Source organism: Geotrypetes seraphini, chromosome 4 (assembly GCF_902459505.1).
Source record: "Geotrypetes seraphini chromosome 4, aGeoSer1.1, whole genome shotgun sequence".
Classification (NCBI taxonomy): Eukaryota; Metazoa; Chordata; class Amphibia; order Gymnophiona; family Dermophiidae; genus Geotrypetes; species Geotrypetes seraphini.
Genome location: NC_047087.1, coordinates 200,987,913 through 201,008,735, shown reverse-complemented (window position 1 = coordinate 201,008,735; position 20,823 = coordinate 200,987,913). Strand labels below are relative to the sequence as shown.

The window sequence follows — 20,823 nt, the reverse complement described above, 5'->3', positions numbered from 1 at the left end:
GTCATTTTTTTGCTATGGAGACTGCCAGGGAGGAGCATAAAGGGATCGCTCCTGCCCTGCCTCACCACTAGACCACCGAGGATCTAAGGTAGACTTGCAGGGGGACCGGGAGGGGTGGGCTAGTTGCATAAAGTCGCTGGGAGGAAGGGATTGATGCAGCTCCAGCTCCCCACACCACTGGACCACCAGGGCAGTACTGGAGGCTTGCAATGGGTGCAAGATGTGGTTAGTTTAAATATAAACAGAGACCTCCAGTTTTGGGCCATTTTTGTGGCCCAAAAATCTCAATTTATATTCAAGAATATACAGTGGGACACTGAGTACTGTGCTCCGCATAACCCAAAATGTCAACTCTGCCTAGTCACTCCAGCCCAACAAAGCCTCCAAGAGAACTGAAATTTTGGGGATTAATACAACCCTGATAAATTCTACTCCCTCCTGTAGTTTCCTTCTCATCTTCTTTTTATACAAATTACTCATTTTACTACCGAAGAACAGAGCAGAAACACTTCTGAACAACTTGCTTCCACATACAAAAACCTGAAGGGGTAGGAGCAGCTGCCTGGAAAGGAGGCAGAGTGATTGACAGCATTCTGCAAACAAGTTGCAGGTTCAGACCATAAGTACTACAAGACATATTGCACTAGAAAAAGAAATTAGAATAATTACTTGATGAGCAAAATGAACAAAGAGCAGCTGTGGGCTGTTTTGATTAAATTTAATGAGTTAATATTTACTTAAGGTTAACCTCTAAACCATCATCACATGGTGGAACAACATGGTAACAGTCATCCAAAGAAGATGTACAACTAAGAGGAGATTGAAATCTATCAAACGCTAACTGCAGGGGGGGGGGGGGGGGAATTTGGAATCCTTGCAAGAGGCATTTTTCATATACTAGTGAGGTAACATTGAACCACATATAGACAAATGGAGAGAGTACCACCAAAGGGAAAAATGCTCAAGTACCTGAATAAATTCATGTAAACTGTTCAGAGCTCCCCTGAGAGTACGGTATAGAAAATTGAATTGAATGAATAAATAAATAAATAAAAAGCTATGATAGGCAAATACCTGGGTTCGGTCCGGTGATTACTGAACTGTGTGCTTCAATATAAATAGTGGACCAGAGTCAAACTATAATAGGCAACATAAAAATACAAGCTATCTCAAGACCAGACCCTTCCTAATCTCATCTCTCAATATTTTCCATAAAAAACAATCAAAATAGCCATATCTTCAGGTCCATCTTAAGTCATCAAAATTTTCCATTTTATATAATACCTTGTGGTGGGGCTGTCTGTGGATATCCTGTTACTGGACCATTATATGTTGCATAATGAGGAGGCGGAACTTCCATTGTCGGCTGCCCTCCATAAGATGGTTGTTGGTACCCTGGATATCCTGGCTGGGACTGTCCATACAGAGAGCCAAGATGAGCTTGCTGATTGACATTCATTTTCTGCACATCCCCAAACTAGTCTCACCTACGAAGGAGGAAACATGGTTAGAAAGTGTTCATATAGTCAGCATTCTCCTAGATAAAGGATTCTTCAATTACAATGGGATATATTCACTAAGCCCACCGATCATGTCCCGACCACTTAGCGACCCCGACCTGATTCACTAACCTCATGGCCGATTAACCTCCAATCCGATTCTGATCCGCGCATGCAAATGAGGGGAAACGGCATGCAAAGTAGAAGGGCCTCGATTCACTAACTTGTTTAGGAACACCGACTGGGCTGGCCGATCAAAAAGAAGCGACTGCTGAGGACCAGTTGCTCACATCCTTTCCTGCTCTCTGCCGACTTTTACTGCTCTCCTTCCCTGCAGTGCGAGCCCGTGGTTTTAACCCGCAGTGCAGCCCTGCTTTAATCTTGCGGGTTAAAACCACGGGCTCACAAGTAGAGAATAACATGGTGACAAAATTCATCACCGTTCCTGTCCCCACGGATAACTGCGGGAAACCATCTTCATGTCATTTTTTAAGGAGAGAGGGAAGAATCAGAGTATAATTGGGCACAACCACTGACCCGCAAGCTTTGCTTTGAAGAATGCTGGTGTAGAAGGACCGAGGTTAAAATAGACACTAGAAAATGGCATGGGATTATTTCCCGCGGTTATCCGCGAGGACGGGAACGATGATGAATTTTGTCACCGTGTCATTCTCTACGCACAAGTAAAAAAGTCGGATACTATCGGGAAGGTTAGTGAATATAGCTCAATATAATTTGCTTTACTGACCTTCAGATTAAATAGGTGAACGGACAGATTTTACATAGCAAACTAAAAGAATAAAATAGAAGTATGGAGGAAAAGCTGTTCATCATTGTTACCCCACTATGCCACCAAGAGATCTGAATTTCAGGATTGTCACAATGAATTTGTACAATTTGATTACCTAAATACTTCACTATCATTCTGGATAAAGGCTACTTGCAGGCAACATCAAGAGAGAAATTGAGAAATTTTTAAACTAAGAAGAAGGGGAAAGCCGACAGTCAATCAAGAGTCGATGGTTCGGGAACCGGTACACCCAGAGGGTACCATGCAGAAAGACAGCGGGGAAGACTCACTGGATCATAGGTAAGACAGAAATCCTGATAGATTGAAAGGGACACAAGAGGGAAGGAAACGCAAGAATCACTGGATCATAGGCAAGGCAAAAATCCTGATAGATCGAAAGGGACACAAGAGGGAAGGAAATGCAAGAAAGTAACAGGCTGCAAACTCAAGAGTATGTACACGAACGTAAGGAACCTAAAGAATAAGATGGGTGAAGCTATGGCACAAAAGGTAACCTTGACGTCATTGACATCACAGAAACATGGTGGAACAAGGAAAACATCTGGAACACTATGCTACTGGGATACAAGATATACCATAGAGGCAGAGTGGCTCAAAAAGGTGGGGGCATTGCCCTTTACGTCAAAGAGGGAATTGAGTCTACCAGAGAGAACACAAAGAACAAGTTAGAGTCTCTATGGGTCAAAATTAAAGAGAACAAATGGAACAGAAACGAAGATCGGCATCTACTACTGACCCCTACTACTGACCCCCAGGGCAGTCTGAAGAAATTGATGGAGAAATGATGGACGAGATTAAACGCAACTGCAAGGGAGGCAATGCAGTTTTCATGACTTCAATTATCCGGGGATAGACTAGAACCTAGGCACCTCCGGCTGCAGTAGGGAGACCAAGTTCCTGGATGCTATAGGCGATTGCTTCCTGGAACAACTTGTCAAGGAAAATACGAGAGGAAAAGCAATTCTGGACTTAATTCTAAGGCGCAAGGTGTAGAAGTAGAGGGGACGCTGGGAACCAGTGATCACAATATGATCCGCATTGATCTGGACACGGGGCAAAACATCAATCCAGAATGACGGGCACGGCACTGAACTTCCAAAAAGGGAATTATTAAGGGATGAGATTCATGGTGGGGAAGAAGATTAAGAAAAGGATAAGCACTGTAAAGACGCTAGAGGCACAAAATCTATATATACTGCGTATCGACAAGGGATCCAAGAGGAAAAAGAACAAGGAACCGGCGAGGCTCACTGTAGCGGTGAAGGAAGCAATCAGAGACAAGAAGACTTTGTTTAAGGCAGGGGTCCCCAAAGTCCCTCCTTGAGGGCCGAATCCAGTCGGGTTTTCAGGATTTCCTCAATGAATATGCATTGAAAGCAGTGCATGCGCATAGATCTCATGCATATTCATTGGGGAAATCCTGAAAACCCGACTGAATTCGGCCCTCAAGGAGGGACTTTGGGGACCCCTGGTTTAAGGAATGGAAAAGGTCAAAAACGGACAAAACCTGTAAAAAGCACAAACAACATCAAAGCAGGTGCCATAAGGCGATAAGAGGGGCCAAAAGAGACTACAAGGAAAAAATAGCCAAGGAGGCAAAAAACTTCAAGCCGTTCTCAGTGGCGTACCTAGGATATGTGGCACCCGGGGCCCATCATTTTTTTGACACCCCCCAATTATTTGAAAAATATGATTTTTAGTAACAATCCACATATCGCACAAAAAGAGTGTACCTAGGAAAAGGCAGCATCTTAAACACTGCAGAGAGCACTAGAACACCAACACATACATTTTAAAACTAAACAAGCCAGATCCCGCAGTCAATTGATCCTGTAGTCAATGCCAACTGAAAACTATGTTCTTTTCATACACACAGAACAGAGATACACCCTCAACCAATATGGAATAATCACAAACTAAAAATAGAAATATGTAGACAAAAGTTAAACTGAACCGCCAAAAAACCAGACCCTGGATACAATGGAACACCACAAAAACAGTAACACATGTCCTCTAATACAGTGCAAAATATAAAGACAGTAGATGTAAATTTGAAAAAACTGATACATAACAATCACCACTTTACAAATTAACAAATAAAAATAAAACAAATAATGAGGAATAAAAAAATACCATTTAATTGGACTAATCCCCACAAGCTCGGTCCCCATCCCCGCAAACCACCTGATTCCATCCACACAAGCCTTGAATTGTTTTATATTGAACTTATTATATTACAGTATAAAAAGAAACAATATTCTGTACAATTGTCAATTTATAAATCAGCGTCTTCTCCCCACTCTCTCTTCCCCATTTCCCTTCAGCGTCTTCAGCCCACTCTCTCTCAACTTTCCTTCAGCGCACGCACATAAAAACAAGCAAGTAATTTTATATCATTTTCATTCTATTCATTCATAGAAATTAAAGTCTAAATAATGCCAGTCACATAACAAAACATGATTTTACAAAAATAATTCCCTGCACAGTCAAGCCTGCAAGGATTACTAGATTTATTTCAGCAGCTCCCCTCCCTCCCCCTTACCTTTGTGGCCAAGGCAAAATGATCTACCAACAATAAAATTTTAAAAACACAAAGCACACTGTACGCAAAGAAAATGTTAATTATCATTTATATTCCGCGGGTTTTCAAAGAGGTCAAGGCAGATGACTTTATGCAATGTCACCTCAGTAACAACTATACAAAAATAGACAAATATACTCCCTCCCTTTCCACTAAGCCGCGATAGTGGTTTTTAGCGCAGGGAGCTGCGCTGAATGCCCCACGCTGCTCTCGACACTCATAGGCTCCTTGCGCTAAAAACCGCTATTGCAGTTTAGTAAAAGGGAGCCATAGTGCAAAATATAGACAGCATATATAAATTCTCAAAATGGACACATTTTGATCACTAAATTGAAAATAAAATCATTCTTCCTACCTTTGGTAATTGCATCAGTCTCTGGTTGCACTTTATTCTTCTGACTGTGCATCCAATATTTATTCCCTTCTTTCAGCCTCCTGTATGCTTCCTCTCCTCCAGACCTCATTCCCTCCCCAAAATTTTTCTGTGTTTCACCCTGCCCCCTTCTTTCTTTTCCTCTCTCTCCATACCCCCTTTTTTTCTGTATGTCTATCTTTCTCTCTCTCTCTGTGCCCTATTTCTTTCTTTGTTTCACCCTGCCCCCTTCTTTCGCTCTCCATGCCCTCTTTCGTTCTGTATGTCTTGTCTTTCTCTCTCTCTCTCCGTGCCCCATTTTTCTTTGTTTCACCCTGCCCCCTTTCTTTCTTTCTGACTCCCTGTCCCCCCTTTCTTTCTTTCTCCCTGCCCTCCCCCATGCCACCACCATTGGGAAAATGGTGCCTTCACCGCTGGGGAATAGGTTGCCACTACCACCATCGGGAACAGGCAGGCACCGAGTTCACCCTGCTTCTCTTCCCCGCGGGGCCGATCAACTGTCACCGCCCGACGTCAATTCTAACGTCGGAGAGGACGTTCTGGGCCAGCCAGGCAGCGACTGGCTGGCCCAGAACATCCTCTCCGACGTCAGAATTGACGCGGGGGGCTAGAGTTGGTCGGCCCCAAAGGGAAAAGCAGGGAGAACTCGGCGCCGGCCTATTCCCGATGGCGGTGGTGGCACTCAAGTGGCTAAAGAGCCGCAGTTTGCCGGCCTAGGGAGAACACTGGAGGGGGCCAGCTGTGCACCCCCTTGGGGCGTAAACCCAGGGTGGACCTCCCCCCTCCACCTTGGTATGCCACTGTCTGTACCTCACTCCCTCCCTATGACCAAAAATTCTCTTTTCTTGCATTCCCCGTGTACACAACCATCTCTTTTCCTCCCTTCCTCTCTCCCAAGTCCATGCCTTCTGTGTCCAAAAACGCACTCCCTTCCCCACCTCTTTCCCTCCCTTCCATCGTCCTCTCTCCCAAGTTCATGCCTTGTGTCCAAAAATGCACTCCCTCCCCCTTTTGTGTTCCGCGTTTGCCTCCTAGCCCTCATCTTAGCAACTTTCTCAGCCATCCAGACCGTCCCTCCTCCTCCTCCTCCTCCAGCCTCCGTCATGCCATCTCATCTGGAGCTCAGCCTTAGCTTCCACTGGGGTGGCGTGACCTGCACCCTCCATGGCAGAGACCGGGGGCACGACTTAAACTCGCGTACTGGGACCGGCAGTTTGTGAAATGCCTGGGCTGTATTTATCCCCCGTTTGTTTTTATTGCAACCCACTAGGGCAGAGCTTCTTAAACTCTATGGGGAGGGGGGGGTTCTCTACAGCCGGGATATCCACAATGAATAGCTATTTAAATCATCTGCATATAAACAATAATTTAATTTTATATACCGCCATACCCAAAAAGTTCTAGGCGGTTCACAACAATCAATTAAAATATAAACAATGCAAAACATTGAAAACAACAAGTTATATGCATATAATATAAGAAAACTACATACATGCAATCAAAAGTTATCTTGTACCGATTTGTTGTGGACATCCTAAAGTCTTGACCGGTTGAGAGCAGGATTGGGGAAAAAAAAAAAAACCCATGTATTGCCTTATTTCCGGGTTTGGGTGGAACTCGAGCCGCGAGGCTCGTCTTCTGTTCTTACCTGCCCTGCTGCGCACACAGACCCGACCGGATGTTTTCCCCGATGTCAGCGCTGACGTCGGAGGGAGGGCTTAAGCAAAGCCTGCCCTCTGACGTCAGCGCTGACATCTGGGAAGACTTCCGGTCGGGTCTGTGTGCGCGGCAGGGCAGGTAAGAACAGAAGACGAGCCTCACGGCTCGAGTTGTATTTAACCCCGTGGGTCCCCCGCCGTCTCCGTTCAGCTCTGTTTTGTGCACCCCCTTGGAGCGTGCACCTGGGGCGGACCGCCCCACTCCTAGGTACGCCACTGGCCGCTCTTTTGATATATTAAGGGGAAACTACCCACGAAGGAAGTGGTGGGGCCGTTGGATGACCACAGAATAAAGGGAGTGCTAAAGGAGGACAAAGCCATTGCCAAGAAACTTAACACATTTTTTGCGTCTATGTTTACTGAAGAGGATATACACAACATACCGGAAGCCGACAGGCTATTCGTGGGAAACGAAGATGGGAAATTGATAGGGTTGACGGTCAGTCTAGAAGAGGTATGCAGGCAGATTGATAGGCTTAAAAATGATAAATCCCCGAGACCAGATGGCATCTATCCGAGGGTAATCAAGGAACTGAAAGGGGCTATAGCTGAACTGCTTCAACTAATAGCCAATCTGTCGATCAAATAGGGAAGGATTCCGGAAGAATGGAAGGTGGCGAATGTTACACCGATCTTCAAGAAAGGTTCGAGGGCTGATCCGGGAAACTACAGACCGGTGAGTTTGACCTCAGTACCAGGAAAGATTCCAGTAAGTGTCGCATTAGGAGAAAAAAATCTTGCACTGTAACTCTGGCAAATCTAACCTATAAACTATATATTATGTATATTAGTATTAGATCCCTAGTATGTGTCATGTTAGAAAAAAAACTTATATCGTAAACTTGTACTGACATTATGGCAAATCGTAACCCATTAACTGTATATTATGTATGTTTAACCCTTCTGAGTTCTTTGAGGAAAACAAAATAAATAAATAAGTGGGTTGTGTCCATCCACCAGCAGGCGGAGATAAAAAGCACCAAGCTAAGCTTCATCATACTGTATATATAGGATGGTATGCTCACTGGTAAGTCAATATTCTCTATCTCCACAGGCAGATGAATGTTTATTTCTCCTGCTCTTGGTTTCTTCTGCTGCTAAGCTTGACCTGCAAGCTTTATCTACCAGGGGACTTGGTCCTTGTGTCTATGGCTTTGGACTGAATGTACTTCCACTTTGCTCTGCCTTATATCCCTACTTACACCACCTTCATTAGAGTGGTGGGCTACAACTATAATCATGTGCCACCACTACCGCATGGACTTACATAGCATAGCCACACATTTTAAGCTAAAACAAAATCTAGCCCACACATGACATCAAGCTGCAAGTTATTGGGTCCACAGCCCTGGCAAAAGGAGCTGTGTTTGTGCTTTATGAAATCTAGCATCTGTTGCCCCCTATTACTGTAGCCAGAAAGGCAGGTCTTACAGTTTGTATGATCCAAGGGATCTCATTTGTGAGGGAGGAATATTCAGGTTCAGAAGAATCTAAGACGACTCCCAAGTGCCAAACAACCTGATGCCCCGTGTCCAGTGTATTTTGACTCTGAGCAACAAAAATGACACTAGAAATGCCCAAGTCTCAGGAGAAGTAGGAACCCCCCACCGAGACGGGAGTTAGAGTCTACTTCACAAGCTATGCCTCGAGGTCAAAACATCCTCTCCTTCTAGTGTGAAGTATGCAAAAGCAAAGAAACTCCTATGATCTCTACTGCTCATACATATGCTAATGAGAACACTGCTATCCACAGAGAATCTATGCTACCTTCAGTGAGCACTGGACTTCATCCTATTCCAATGAAAGTACCCCGACAGCAGAATGTCCTGCTCTCAAACTTAGCCAATCTTTTTCAAAATGCCATAAATTACATATTAAGTCAAAAAAATCAAATAGCCAAACTATATCCGTTTATGCTATATCCAGCCCTTTCTTTAGAAATCCATATATATTCATAAGGATCTGGATGTAAATATGTTTGGGTATAAATCTATCCTATACTATACTATAGGATAGATTTATAGGAGTTTATGAATATACTAGCTTTATAGCCCGTTACATTAACGGGTGCTAGAATATATGTGTGTGTCTGTCTTTATTTCTTTCTCTCTCTGTCTCCTTAGCCACTTTTTCCTGTCCATTCTCCCTTCTTTTTATCTCCCCTGAGTCCACCACCACTCCTTCACTGCTCCCCTTATCCAGCAGCAGCCCTTCTCCCTTTGTTTTACCTCCCCCCTGTCCATCAGCACCTCTTCCTGCTCCCCCTGTCCAGCAGTTGGCCTCCCTTCATTCCCCCCCTGTCCATCAGCACCTCTTCCTGCTCCCCCTGTCCAACAATAGGCATCCCTTCCTTTTTTTCCCCCCTGTCCATCATCACCTCTTCCTGCTCCCTCTGTCCAGCAGTAGGCCTCCCTTCATTTCCCCCCCTCCCGTCCATCAGTATCTCTTCCTGCTCCCCCTGTCCAGCAGTAGGCCTCTCTTCATTTTTCCCCCCTGTCCATAAGCACCTCTTCCTGCTCCCCCTGTCCAGCATTAGGCCTCCCTTCATTTTTCCCCCCTGTCCACCACCACCCCTTCCTGCTCCCCTTATCCAGCAGCAGCCCTTCTCCATTTGTTTTACCTCCCCCTGTCCATCAGCACCTCTTCCTGCTCCCCCTGTCCAGCAGTAAGCCTCCCTTCATTTCCCCCCCTGTTCATCATCACCTCTTCCTGCTCCCTCTGTCCACGGGAGTTAGTACAGGGCCTGTCTCTGCCGTTCTCCCCAGAGTTTTTTATTTACTCGGATAGAGAAGTGCCGTCCCCCCCTTCCCTTCCTGCGTACTTGATTACGAACTCGGCGATTCAAGCAGCCTGTGCAGCAGTCTTCACACGCTGCTTCGGGCTCATCTACTGCCCTGATTTACTCTGGCACGTCCCTGATGACATCATCAGAGACGCGGCAGAGCAAATCAGGGCAGTAGAAGGGCCTGAAGCAGCGTGTGAAGATTGCTGCACACGCTGCTTAAATCGCCGGGTAGGTAGTCGGGTAAGCAGCAAGGGAAGGGGATGAGCGGCAAAGGACTCAGACTCCTCTGGTCTGTTGCGGAAGGCGGCCCGGCTCCATTTCTCAATTCGTTCTGGAGGGGGGGGGGGGCAAATGTGCTGTGTTGGGGGAAGGGTAGGCAGACGCAGGGACCGGGTTGCGCGCTTTCACGCTCAGTAGATTTCGCAGCTTCTGTGGTGCCTGAGCTGCAGGAGAGGGAGCGGGTTGTGCACGGCGGGGGAGGCCCCGACTGCCCCAGCTGCAGCTTCTTCGTCGTCGGTGATGTTGGAGAGGGATTGTACTGGTGAGGAGCTTCGGGGGCTGCTGCTGTTCTTCGCTTTTCCTAAGTGAGCCAGTTGCCATGTGTGACTTAAAAAGCGTGCATGCGCACTCGTGCTCGCCACTTCCCGACAGAAAAGGAATCAGGGAACACACGGAGCAAGTGCGCATGCGCGGCTAGCAAATTATTATTATAGATAGATATGGATTTTATGAATATATATGGATTTCTAAAGACAGGGCTGGATATAGCATAAACAGATATAGTTTGGACATTTGATTTTTTGACTTAATATCTCATATATGGCATTTTGAAAAAGATTGGCTAAGATTGGTTCAGTTAGTATCTACCTCAGCAGGATGGCAAATGTGCTTAATATCTCATATATCCATATATATTCATAAGGATCTGGATGTAAATATGTTTGGGTATAAATCTATCCTATAGTATAGGATAGATTTATACCCAAACATATTTACATCCAGATCCTTATGAATATATATGGAATTCTGAAGACAGGGCTGGATATAGCATAAACAGATATAGTTTGGCCATTTGATTTTTATGACTTAATATCTCATATATGGCATTTTGAAAAAGATTGGCTAAGTTTGAGAGCAGGACATTCTGTTGTCGGGGTATTTTCATTGGAATAGGAATATGTTTTGGTATAAATCTATCCCATACTATAGTATAGTATAGGATAGATTTATACCCAAACATATTTACATCCAGATCCTTATGAATATATATGGATATACGAGATATTAAGCACATTTGCCACCCTGCTGAGGTAGATACTAACTGAACCACAACCAGTGGGTAGACATCTTCAAAGAAGTGTATGATCCAAGGACAACTGTACAATGTGCACCGTTACACTGCTATGGACACAACACAACAAAAAGTATGCTGCCCAAGATTATACAAACATGTAAGAGAGAATAGTACAATTTACAATATAGAGTAATCTGTTTTTACTCTCTTGGAATCTTGCCAGGTACTTGTAACCAAGACTGGCCACTGTTGGAAAGGACACTAGGCTTGATGGACCTCTAGTCTGACCCAGTAGGGTAATGCTTATTTTCTTATATTTTTAAGATGCATTTTAAATAATGCCAGTGTCCAGTCAAAAACTAGAATTATAGCCTAGAATGCAGCTATGTCTCTTATGTTCCTAAGAACAAAAAATGAACCCTATAAAAATGGAGGTAGAAAAATCACAAAAACTAGAAAAAACCTCCCAAACCCCAAGAAAAGAAAATGACTAAGGGAAAGAGACAAAGACCAACTACCAGCTCAATCAATAATAATAAAGTTTGTTGAATATTTAAGCGGGAGAGCCCTCAGTCACACAGCCACTGCTGGGAGATCCCAGGGAAAAGCTGACGCGGGTTTACACCCAGAAGAGTGTTAATTGCGAAACATCCCCGGGCTCTCTCCGCATGATAAGTGAGTAAATAAAGAGCAACTATAAAGTGCAATATGTGTGAAAAAATATATAAAAAAACACACCAATAAATTAAGTTGAGATTTGTCTCTATCCCCTAGTCAGGGGGCCAAAAGGAAAATGAGTGTCCAAATCAAACCAAGCAAAACACAAACTAGAAGAACTTAACTTCTCCGTGTGTGAGCAGTCAACGAATGATGGCTTTGTCCTACGGGACTCCGTTTCGAGGGTGCACACCCCCTTCTTCAGGAACTTGACTGCGCTGGGTCTCTCAGTTTCTCCGACACAGCTTGGAAAGCGAGGTAGAAAATGGCACTCAACTGGAGAGGACGCCTCCAGTTTAAACTGCAGACACAAGTGTAATTGGTTAGAAAAGTCAGCTGACTGAACAGCTGACATACCAAATGTTTGACTGATGAATGAATAAGAAAATACACTGAAAACTAAAAATAAAAATAAAAATAACAGACTTCTAACAGAACAATGCAGACTGAAATCTTTGTAGATCTGTACTAGTAAGTATGTTGCTATTCGATGTAATCATTGAGTCCACATGGAGACAAAGTTTGAAGTTCAAAGATCCAGTATTGTTCTCTTCGTTGCAGCCAATATTGTTCTCTTCGTTGTCCCCCTGATGGTCTTCGAATGCTTGTTCCATAATAAACCAGCGAAGATCTTGAAAAGCATGGTTAAACCATGCTGAATTTATCCATGAAGAGATTCGTAAAGAACCAGATTCTTTTCAGTCTCTACAAGATAGCTTACCAGCCATTCAATCATCTTTAGATCAACTCAGGACTAAGACACGGGCATCCAAAATTAAAAAATTTCAGCAGGATGCGGATGATTACATGAAGGGTAATGTTTACTCTTGGCTGACGTTTAGAGACACTACACAGCATTCTACACAAGTCCATTCATACACTAATTTGGATACAGGCTCCAGTAGTGGTTCAGAAGACTCAAGTGTTAGATCTAAGTCCCCGTTTTTTTTACCCAGGGGGGGTCGGGGCAGACAACGAAGACCAAGGGGAGGCAGGCAAAACAACAGGGGAACCAACAGAGGACAGTATCCCAACCCGAATTCAACATCACGCCCTCAAACGAGGTCGTCGGGTCCAGTCAATCCATTGTGAATAATTTATCAGGGATTTCTCTATCTGTGGACCAGTTGGGAGTGTTAAATAAGGGGCTTTCATTCGTTCCTTCATGCCGCTACGATCCGTTCACAACACGTAGCAACATTGAACGTTTTATCAGATCTCTACAAATCAAGTTATTTTTTCAGAAACAGTCCCACACTGAAGATTCATCTATTTTTAGAGCGCCCTCAAAATGGCTCCCTCCAGGCCCTTTGGACCCTGCTTTACATACCTTCCGTGAACTAATACTCAGAGATTTAGATACATTAGAAAAATCAGTAATTATTCACACCCGGGGCTACTCTAATTTGACCACTTGTGAACGTACCGCCCTTACATCTTTAAGCAAGGATACTCAGTGTGTTATTAAACCTGCTGATAAAGGCAGTTCTATTGTCATATTGAGTAACCACCAATATGTTACAGAAATCAACAGACATTTATCTGATAGACGTTTCTACTCTCTCCTTTCAGGGGATCCCACGGATTCCCTGGTTTCTACCATAGCTACCATAGTAGACAGAGCTCACGAAGAAGGCCAATTAACGAAAGCTGAGACTAAATTTCTTAAGTCATCTTCCCCCAGGCGCCCGACATTTTATATAGTCCCCAAGGTTCACAAGCAGATTATGCCTCCGCCAGGCAGACCTATAGTATCCCTTAGAGGTACGGTTCTAGAGCCTCTATCCAAATTTATTGACTGGTTTCTTAAACCTCAAGTGACCAGTGCTAGGTCTTATCTCAAAGACACTACTCATTTTTTGACTTGCATTGCTAACATTACTGATATTCAGGACACTCACATACTAGTAACAATGGATCTTGAGTCCCTTTATTCCAATATCCCCCAGTCAGCTGCTCTTGAATTGATTTCCAAAATCTTCATGCAAGATATTCATCACGACCGGATCATAGCAGATTTTCTCATTCAACTGGCTCAATTGGTATTAAATCATAATTATTTTCAGTTTGATCAACAATATTATTTACAGACACATGGCATAGCCATGGGCACGGCTGCTGCTCCAAGCATTGCCAACCTATATGTTTCCTGTTTCGAAGAACGTCATTTATATTCCTCAGCCTGGTATTCATACATCAAAATATGGCGCAGATTTATCGATGATGTTTTTTGTATTTGGACGGGTCCGGCAGAACTGTTATCCCACTTCCATGACTGGCTCAATTCTTTGGACTCTAATCTGAGATTCACCATGGAGTCAAATTTTAGCCAAATATCTTTCTTGGATGTGTGGGTTATTAAGTCTGACCACACCTTAACCACTACACTATATAGAAAGACAGTTGAGGTTAACAACTATTTAAATTACACGAGCTGCCATCCGACCAAACTGAAACAATCATTACCTATAAGCCAGTTTCTTCGTATTCGCAGGTTATGCACTGATATCAACGAGTTCCGGAATCAAGCTCGCAAGCTGTTCACCAGGTTCAAAGAGAAGGGTTATCCCCATCGTGTTCTTCAAAACGCCTATTACCGGGCTTTATATGCCAATAGGGATTTGTTACTTTCCACCACTCCAACCCAAGAAGATTCTGACATTACTTGTTCTCCCATCACGCTAGGAGGGTTGCCCAGAGTGTGCGGAAGCACTGGCATACTCTCCAGTTGCACCCAATTTTTCAAGGTTTGCCCCGCATTGCATATTCTCGCGCAAAAAATTTGTCAGATCATCTGGTCCATTCTAACTACTCTAGCTGCAGGGTGATTTCCAACCGCGATGGTCAACATTCTAAATGTAACGACACATGTGACATTTGTAAAATTACCATCGAAGGGAAGAGATGGCAACATCCCAGGACTAATAAATCCTATAATTTCAAATCAGTTACTTCCTGTAAATCCAAGTGGGTTGTATATGTCATCATATGCCCCTGCAGCATGATATATGTGGGACGGACACAGAGGACAGTCAGGACCCGTTTAATTGAACATCGGTCACGGATTAACACTCAATCTATGAGCGCTCCTATGGTTCCTCACTGTATACAGTTTAACCATGCATTTCAAGATCTTCGCTGGTTTATTATGGAACAAGCATTCGAAGACCATCAGGGGGACAAACTAGTTTGGCTGCAACGAAGAGAACAATACTGGATCTTTGAACTTCAAACTTTGTCTCCATGTGGACTCAATGATTACATCGAATGGCAACATACTTACTAGTACAGATCTACAAAGATTTCAGTCTGCATTGTTCTGTTTGAAGTCTGTTATTTTTATTTTTAGTTTTCAGTGTATTTTCTTATTCATTCATCAGTCAAACATTTGGTATGTCAGCTGTTCAGTCAGCTGACTTTTCTAACCAATTACACTTGTGTCTGCAGTTTAAACTGGAGGCGTCCTCTCCAGTTGAGTGCCATTTTCTATCTCGCTTTCCAAGCTGTGTCGGAGAAACTGAGAGACCCAGCGCAGTCAAGTTCCTGAAGAAGGGGGTGTGCACCCCCAAAACGGAGTCCCGTAGGACGAAGCCATCATTCGCTGACTGCTCACACACGGAGAAGTTAAGTTCTTCTAGTTTGTGTTTTGCTTGGTTTGATTTGGACACTCATTTTCCTTTTGGCCCCCTGACTAGGGGATAGAGACAAATCTCAACTTAATTTATTGGTGTGTTTTTTTAATATATTTTTTCACACATATTGCACTTTATAGTTGCACTTTATTTACTCACTTATCATGCGGAGAGAGCCCGGGGATGTTTCGCAGTTAACACTCTTCTGGGTGTAAACCCGCGTCAGCTTTTCCCTGGGATCTCCCAGCGGTGGCTGTGTGACTGAGGGCTCTCCCGCTTAAATATTCAACAAACTTTATTATTATTGATTGAGCTGGTAGTTGGTCTTTGTCTCTTTCCCTTAGTCATTTTCTTTTCTTGGGGTTTGGGAGGTTTTTTCTAGTTCTTATGTTCCTAAGACATTATTAACATGGACTAGGGGAAATCACCTGCTTATTCCTAGGATAAGCAACATAAAATGTTTTTTTCCTTGGGATCTTGCCAGTTACTTGTGACCTGGGTTGGCCACTACTGGAAACAGAATACTGGGTTTAATAGATCTGTCCCAGTATGACAACTCTTATGTTCATGTCTTATTGGATACATTTCATATAAACAAACACCCATCATCAAGTACGTGTCCACCCATCTGTCCATCCATGCACACGTGGGAGGTGGTAGTTTGTGGCAGATGCATGTGTACAAGTCACTTTAAGACACTATGGCCCTGAATCTGCAAAGTGCGTCCCAATTTTAGGCAGCTGTAGGCATCCTACAGCTGTCTAATCAGCCAATTGGGATGCACGTTTAAAAAAAAAAAAAAAAATGCTCCCCGGGCAGGCCGCCTATTTTGAAGGTGCCTCCGGGAGCCTAGGGAGGCCCGCAAGACTGCCTAAGCTCACCTAAGGGCCTTAGGCAAACCTAGGCAACCCTACGCATCTCCCTAGTAGAGGAAGAGATGCTTAAAATGTAGGCCTGGGCCAATCAGGCCTTAGGCTTAGCAGGGATGGGCCGGGAAGGGGAGTGCTCGCCGGCTGGAAAGCACCAAGACCCGTCCAGCCGGCCAACAATTAAGAGGTTAGTTTTGGGGGGAGGTTCGGAGGGGTCATTGAGGAGTGTTAGCACGGCGGGGGGAGGTCCGGGGGGGTGGCGTCCTCCAGCAGGAGGGGTTGGGCACCCTCCTGCCAGCGATCGGGGGTGTCGGGTGGGTGGCGTTCCAGCAGGAGGGGTTGGGCATCCTCCTGCCGGCAATCGGGGGTGTTGGGTGGGCGGTGTTCCGGCAGGAAGGGTTCGGCACCCTCCTGCTGGCGATTGGGGGTGTCGTGTGGGCAGCGTCTACTCTAACCTGATTCTGTAACCGACATCTGTAACAGAATCGAGGTTAGTGTAGGCCCGATTCTGTATAGGTTGCCCCTCCCAGGTGTCCTATACAGAATCTGGGCCTATATGTATTTTTATAACAAAAATGAAAACATTATACAAGGAGATCAAGCCTGTGCTGCTTCTGATTGTATATATCCGTGTTGGCAATCTAAGTATTTTTAGAACTAGTGAGCCAGCTATAGTAGGAACAGCATTGGGAATCCTTGCTGCTACTGACCGTTTATCCCTAACTGTTCCAGTAAAAAAAAGTAAGTAGAATTCCTGCAAAGGTATGTCAAATAGCTGTGAACCAGTGGAGGGAAGCAAAGGAGATATAAAAGAATACCTTAGAAGTAATGGAATCACCAGCTATAGCTTGGAAAATCTTTTCAATTTGATTGACTAAGTGTACAATTTGATGATCTACTGTGTTTCCCCGAAAATAAGCCCTAGCATCATTTTTGGGGTAGGTCTTAATATAAGCTCTACCCCAAAGCCCTAGTCCTGGTATTCGCCAGCAGCAACTCTTCAACCCAACCCGCCCTCCCCACTGTGCAGCTGAACCCCTGATGACCCTCCATCTTTCCTTCCCCACCGACCGCGAGCGAGCCCTACCTTCATCCAAAGCAGTGCTGTGGAGTCGGAGTTGAGGAGTCAGAGTTGGAGGAAATTTCGGGTACCTGGAGTCGGAGTTGCCAAACAATGCACCGACTCCGACTAAATTTAGATTGGAATTAAAAAAAAGCAAGTTTAAATGTCCCCAATTCACAAAAAGTTATAATTAATGACTTATCTACTGTAAGAATAAAGACCAGTGCATGCAGTGCCTCACGTAACCGCAAAACGAACACGTGCTTCACTATATGGCATGCAACGCACAATTCGGAGCACCAATACTTATAAATGTATTCTCCCTTGTTGTTGTTTACAACTTATTTCCAACGTTCAACAAGGTTTTCAATACCTCGTTGGTAGAAATCACCCGGTGTAGACTCGAAAAATTCATCCAACCAAGCTCTCCCACCATACGCACAACATCTTTTTACGTGGATGACGATCTTGTTTCATGCGCAGGGTCGTTTGTTTACCGGAGTCGGAAGTACAAAAAACTGAGGAGTCGGAACATTTATCTACCGACTCCACAGCCCTGGTCAAGCCGGCAGCACTCTAAACAGGCTGCTTCGGCCTTGTTCGTCGGAGATTTCACTCTGCCGTGTTACTGATGATATCTTATTTTCGGGGAAACATGGTTGTACCTAAAGGTATGAGAATAGTATGATATTACAAAAAAAAAAAAAAAAGTAACACTCCTTCTGCACCACACCTATTTTGGTAACTAATAACATTCCAAGCTGTGTTATACCTTGACGCTACTGTATTCATGAGTCACTCTGCAGCATGTAACATGTTACAACTTCACTATACTTTAGTTATGCACAGATTAGTCATGTACTGATTTACTGATACCTAGAAAGGTATATAAAACAGCTTTCATAATACTGTACTGTGAAATATATTTAGCAGCAAGTGTGCACTTTGGCCTTTGTGATCAAGTACTTATGAAACATAGTACAGTATTCCATACCAACCAGCACTGGATGCTTGTACAATGGCACAGCAGAAATTAGATCTTATTTTAAGAACAGAAATTCTAACCAGATTCTTCCAGATACCAACTTCCTCTTTTTTTTCTCTCAATTTCTTCCCTCTTTCATATTACTGTACATTGATCAGCTAGTTTTAATTAGCTCATGAGTAGTACAGAAACTAATTTTAATAATTAATCCTAGTCTTCATTCTATTTGGTCCAATGCATTTGCTTACATTTAAACAATTTTGTAAAATAAAAAATGAATCTCATATTAAATGCCCATCTATTTTCAGTCATTTCTCAGTTTTTATCTAGGGATCATCATTTCAAATTTCTATTGTATTTTTTCCAGGGAATTCAATGTTTATTATAATAGGTTAATCCAGGGCTGTGGAGTCAGAGTCGAGGAGTCGGAGGAAATTTCGGGTACCTGGAGTCGGAGTCAGAAGTACAAAAAACTGAGGAGTCGGAACATTTATCTACCGACTCCATTTTTGAACTTGGCATATCAATCACGAGCTATTCTTTCAGCTATAGCACCCACTATATACACAGCACAAATGTTGCGAGCAGCTTCTGCGGCCTTAGAACCTTGATTAAAAGCAAAAAGAAGGTGGTGTCGAAAATGCTCATTTCTCTCAACTTGACATTCCATTTTAACGATGTGAAAATTAACCAGTGCCATGGAGTCGGGGTCGAGGAGTCGGAGTCGGAGGAAATTTCGAGTACCTGGAGTCTGAAGTACAAAAAACGTCGGAGTCGGAACATTTATCTACCGACTCCATAGCCCTGGGTTAATCAGTAGAACACCAGCAAGGGGGAGGGGAATCTCATTTTTAAGATAATTTCTTTTTGAAGAAGCAAATTTGAATCATAGAACATTTCAAAATATTCATGTAAAAGGCCAATGTAACATCAGTTTTAAAAAGAGTTCCAGGGCTGATCTGAGAAATTAAGAGTCAGACTCATCTGCACTGATGTCCAGCGAGTCTGACATTGGTGCCAGGAAAAAGAACAAAATTACAAAGCATATACATAAAAATGAATTCATGAGAAAGTCAACATGGGTTTCATCAAGGGACATCTATTCTCACCAATCTACTACATTTCTTCGAAGGAGTGAATAAATGTGTTCAAAGGTGAGCCAGCCAATATTGTGTATCTGGATTTTCAAAAGGCATTTCACAGAATACCTCATGTTCAACTCCTGAGAAGATTAGAAAGTCATGGGATAGAAGGAAATGTCATATTATAATTAAAAACTGGTTAAATGATAGAAAAGAGAGAGTAGGGCTAAATGGTCAATATTCTCAACAGAGAAGGATAGATAGTGGAGTTTCACAGGGGGATGTGCTGGAACCACAGCTTTTTAACGTATTTATCAATGATATAGATATGGGAATAAGTAGTGAAATAATTAAATAAGCAGATGACACAAAGTTGTTCAATCCTAACAACATAAGACCTGTCATACTGAGACAGACCGAAGGTCCATCAAGTCCAGTATCCTGTTTCCAACAGTGGCCAACCTAGATCCCAAGTATCTAGCTAGATCCCAAGTAGTGAAACAGATTTTATGCTGCTTATCCTAGGAATAAGCAGTGGATTTCTTCAAGCCATCTTAATAATGGACTATGGACTTCTCTTTTAGGAAATTATCTAAACCTTTTCTAAACACTGATAAGCTAACTGATTTCACCACATTTTCCAGCAACGAATTCTAAAGTTTAATTACATGTTGTATGAAGAAATATTTTCTCTGGTTTGTTTTAAATCTACTACTTAGAAGCCTCATCACATGCCCCCTAGTCCTAGTATTTTTGGAAAGAGTAAACAAGCGATTCGCATCTACCCTTTCCACTCAACTCAGTATTTTATAGACCTCTATCATATCACCCTTGAGCCACCTCTTCTCCTTAGCCGCTTTAGCCTTTTTTTTTTTTTTTGCCCATGGGTTTGACTACCCGAAGGGGCCCCTCTGGAACCTCCCAATGGTTAGCATCTTTGTAATGTCTGGAACTCATGGTTGGGCGGTATACAAGAATAAAGTTATTATTATTAGTGACGTGAGGAAAAATAGGTGGTCTGTGATTTGTGCTACTCTTAAGCAAGCACTGTGTAGTAGAGGACTGCAGAGTCTCTATATTTAATTCCTGGTGGGATTCTGTGATCACCCCCAAAAGTGCTAAGGGCTTAAACTGTCAGGTCCTCTCCAAGATCAAGTGTCTCCACCAAATCCTGATCCACCCTCCCAAGAAATGAAGAAGCATCTCCTGCTACGGAGGACCCTGACTGGGTTAGAAAAGCATTGATATAGAGCAGTGGTCTCAAACTCAAACCCTTTGCAGGGCCACATTTTGGATTTGTAGGTATTTGGAGGGCTGCAGAAAAAAATAATTAAAGAAATGACAACTTTGCATGAGGTAAAACTCTTTATAAATCTTTTCTTAATTGCTTCTGATAATTTCAGATATACACAGC

The 20,823-nt window shown here is 43.4% G+C and overlaps 1 protein-coding gene across 6 annotated transcripts in view; it reads right to left on the bottom strand.

Annotated features, from left to right (window-relative positions):
• The window catches only part of SEC24C (SEC24 homolog C, COPII coat complex component), a 220,176-nt gene that overhangs the window by 195,534 nt on the left and 3,819 nt on the right, over positions 1-20,823 (bottom strand). For all 6 annotated transcript variants that reach the window (XM_033941868.1, XM_033941866.1, XM_033941871.1 and 3 more), the window contains exon 2: positions 1,285-1,487. In XM_033941868.1, the coding sequence (XP_033797759.1) occupies positions 1,285-1,459 (175 nt within the window). In that variant the 5' untranslated portion in view covers positions 1,460-1,487. The remainder of the gene's footprint in view (positions 1-1,284; positions 1,488-20,823) is intronic.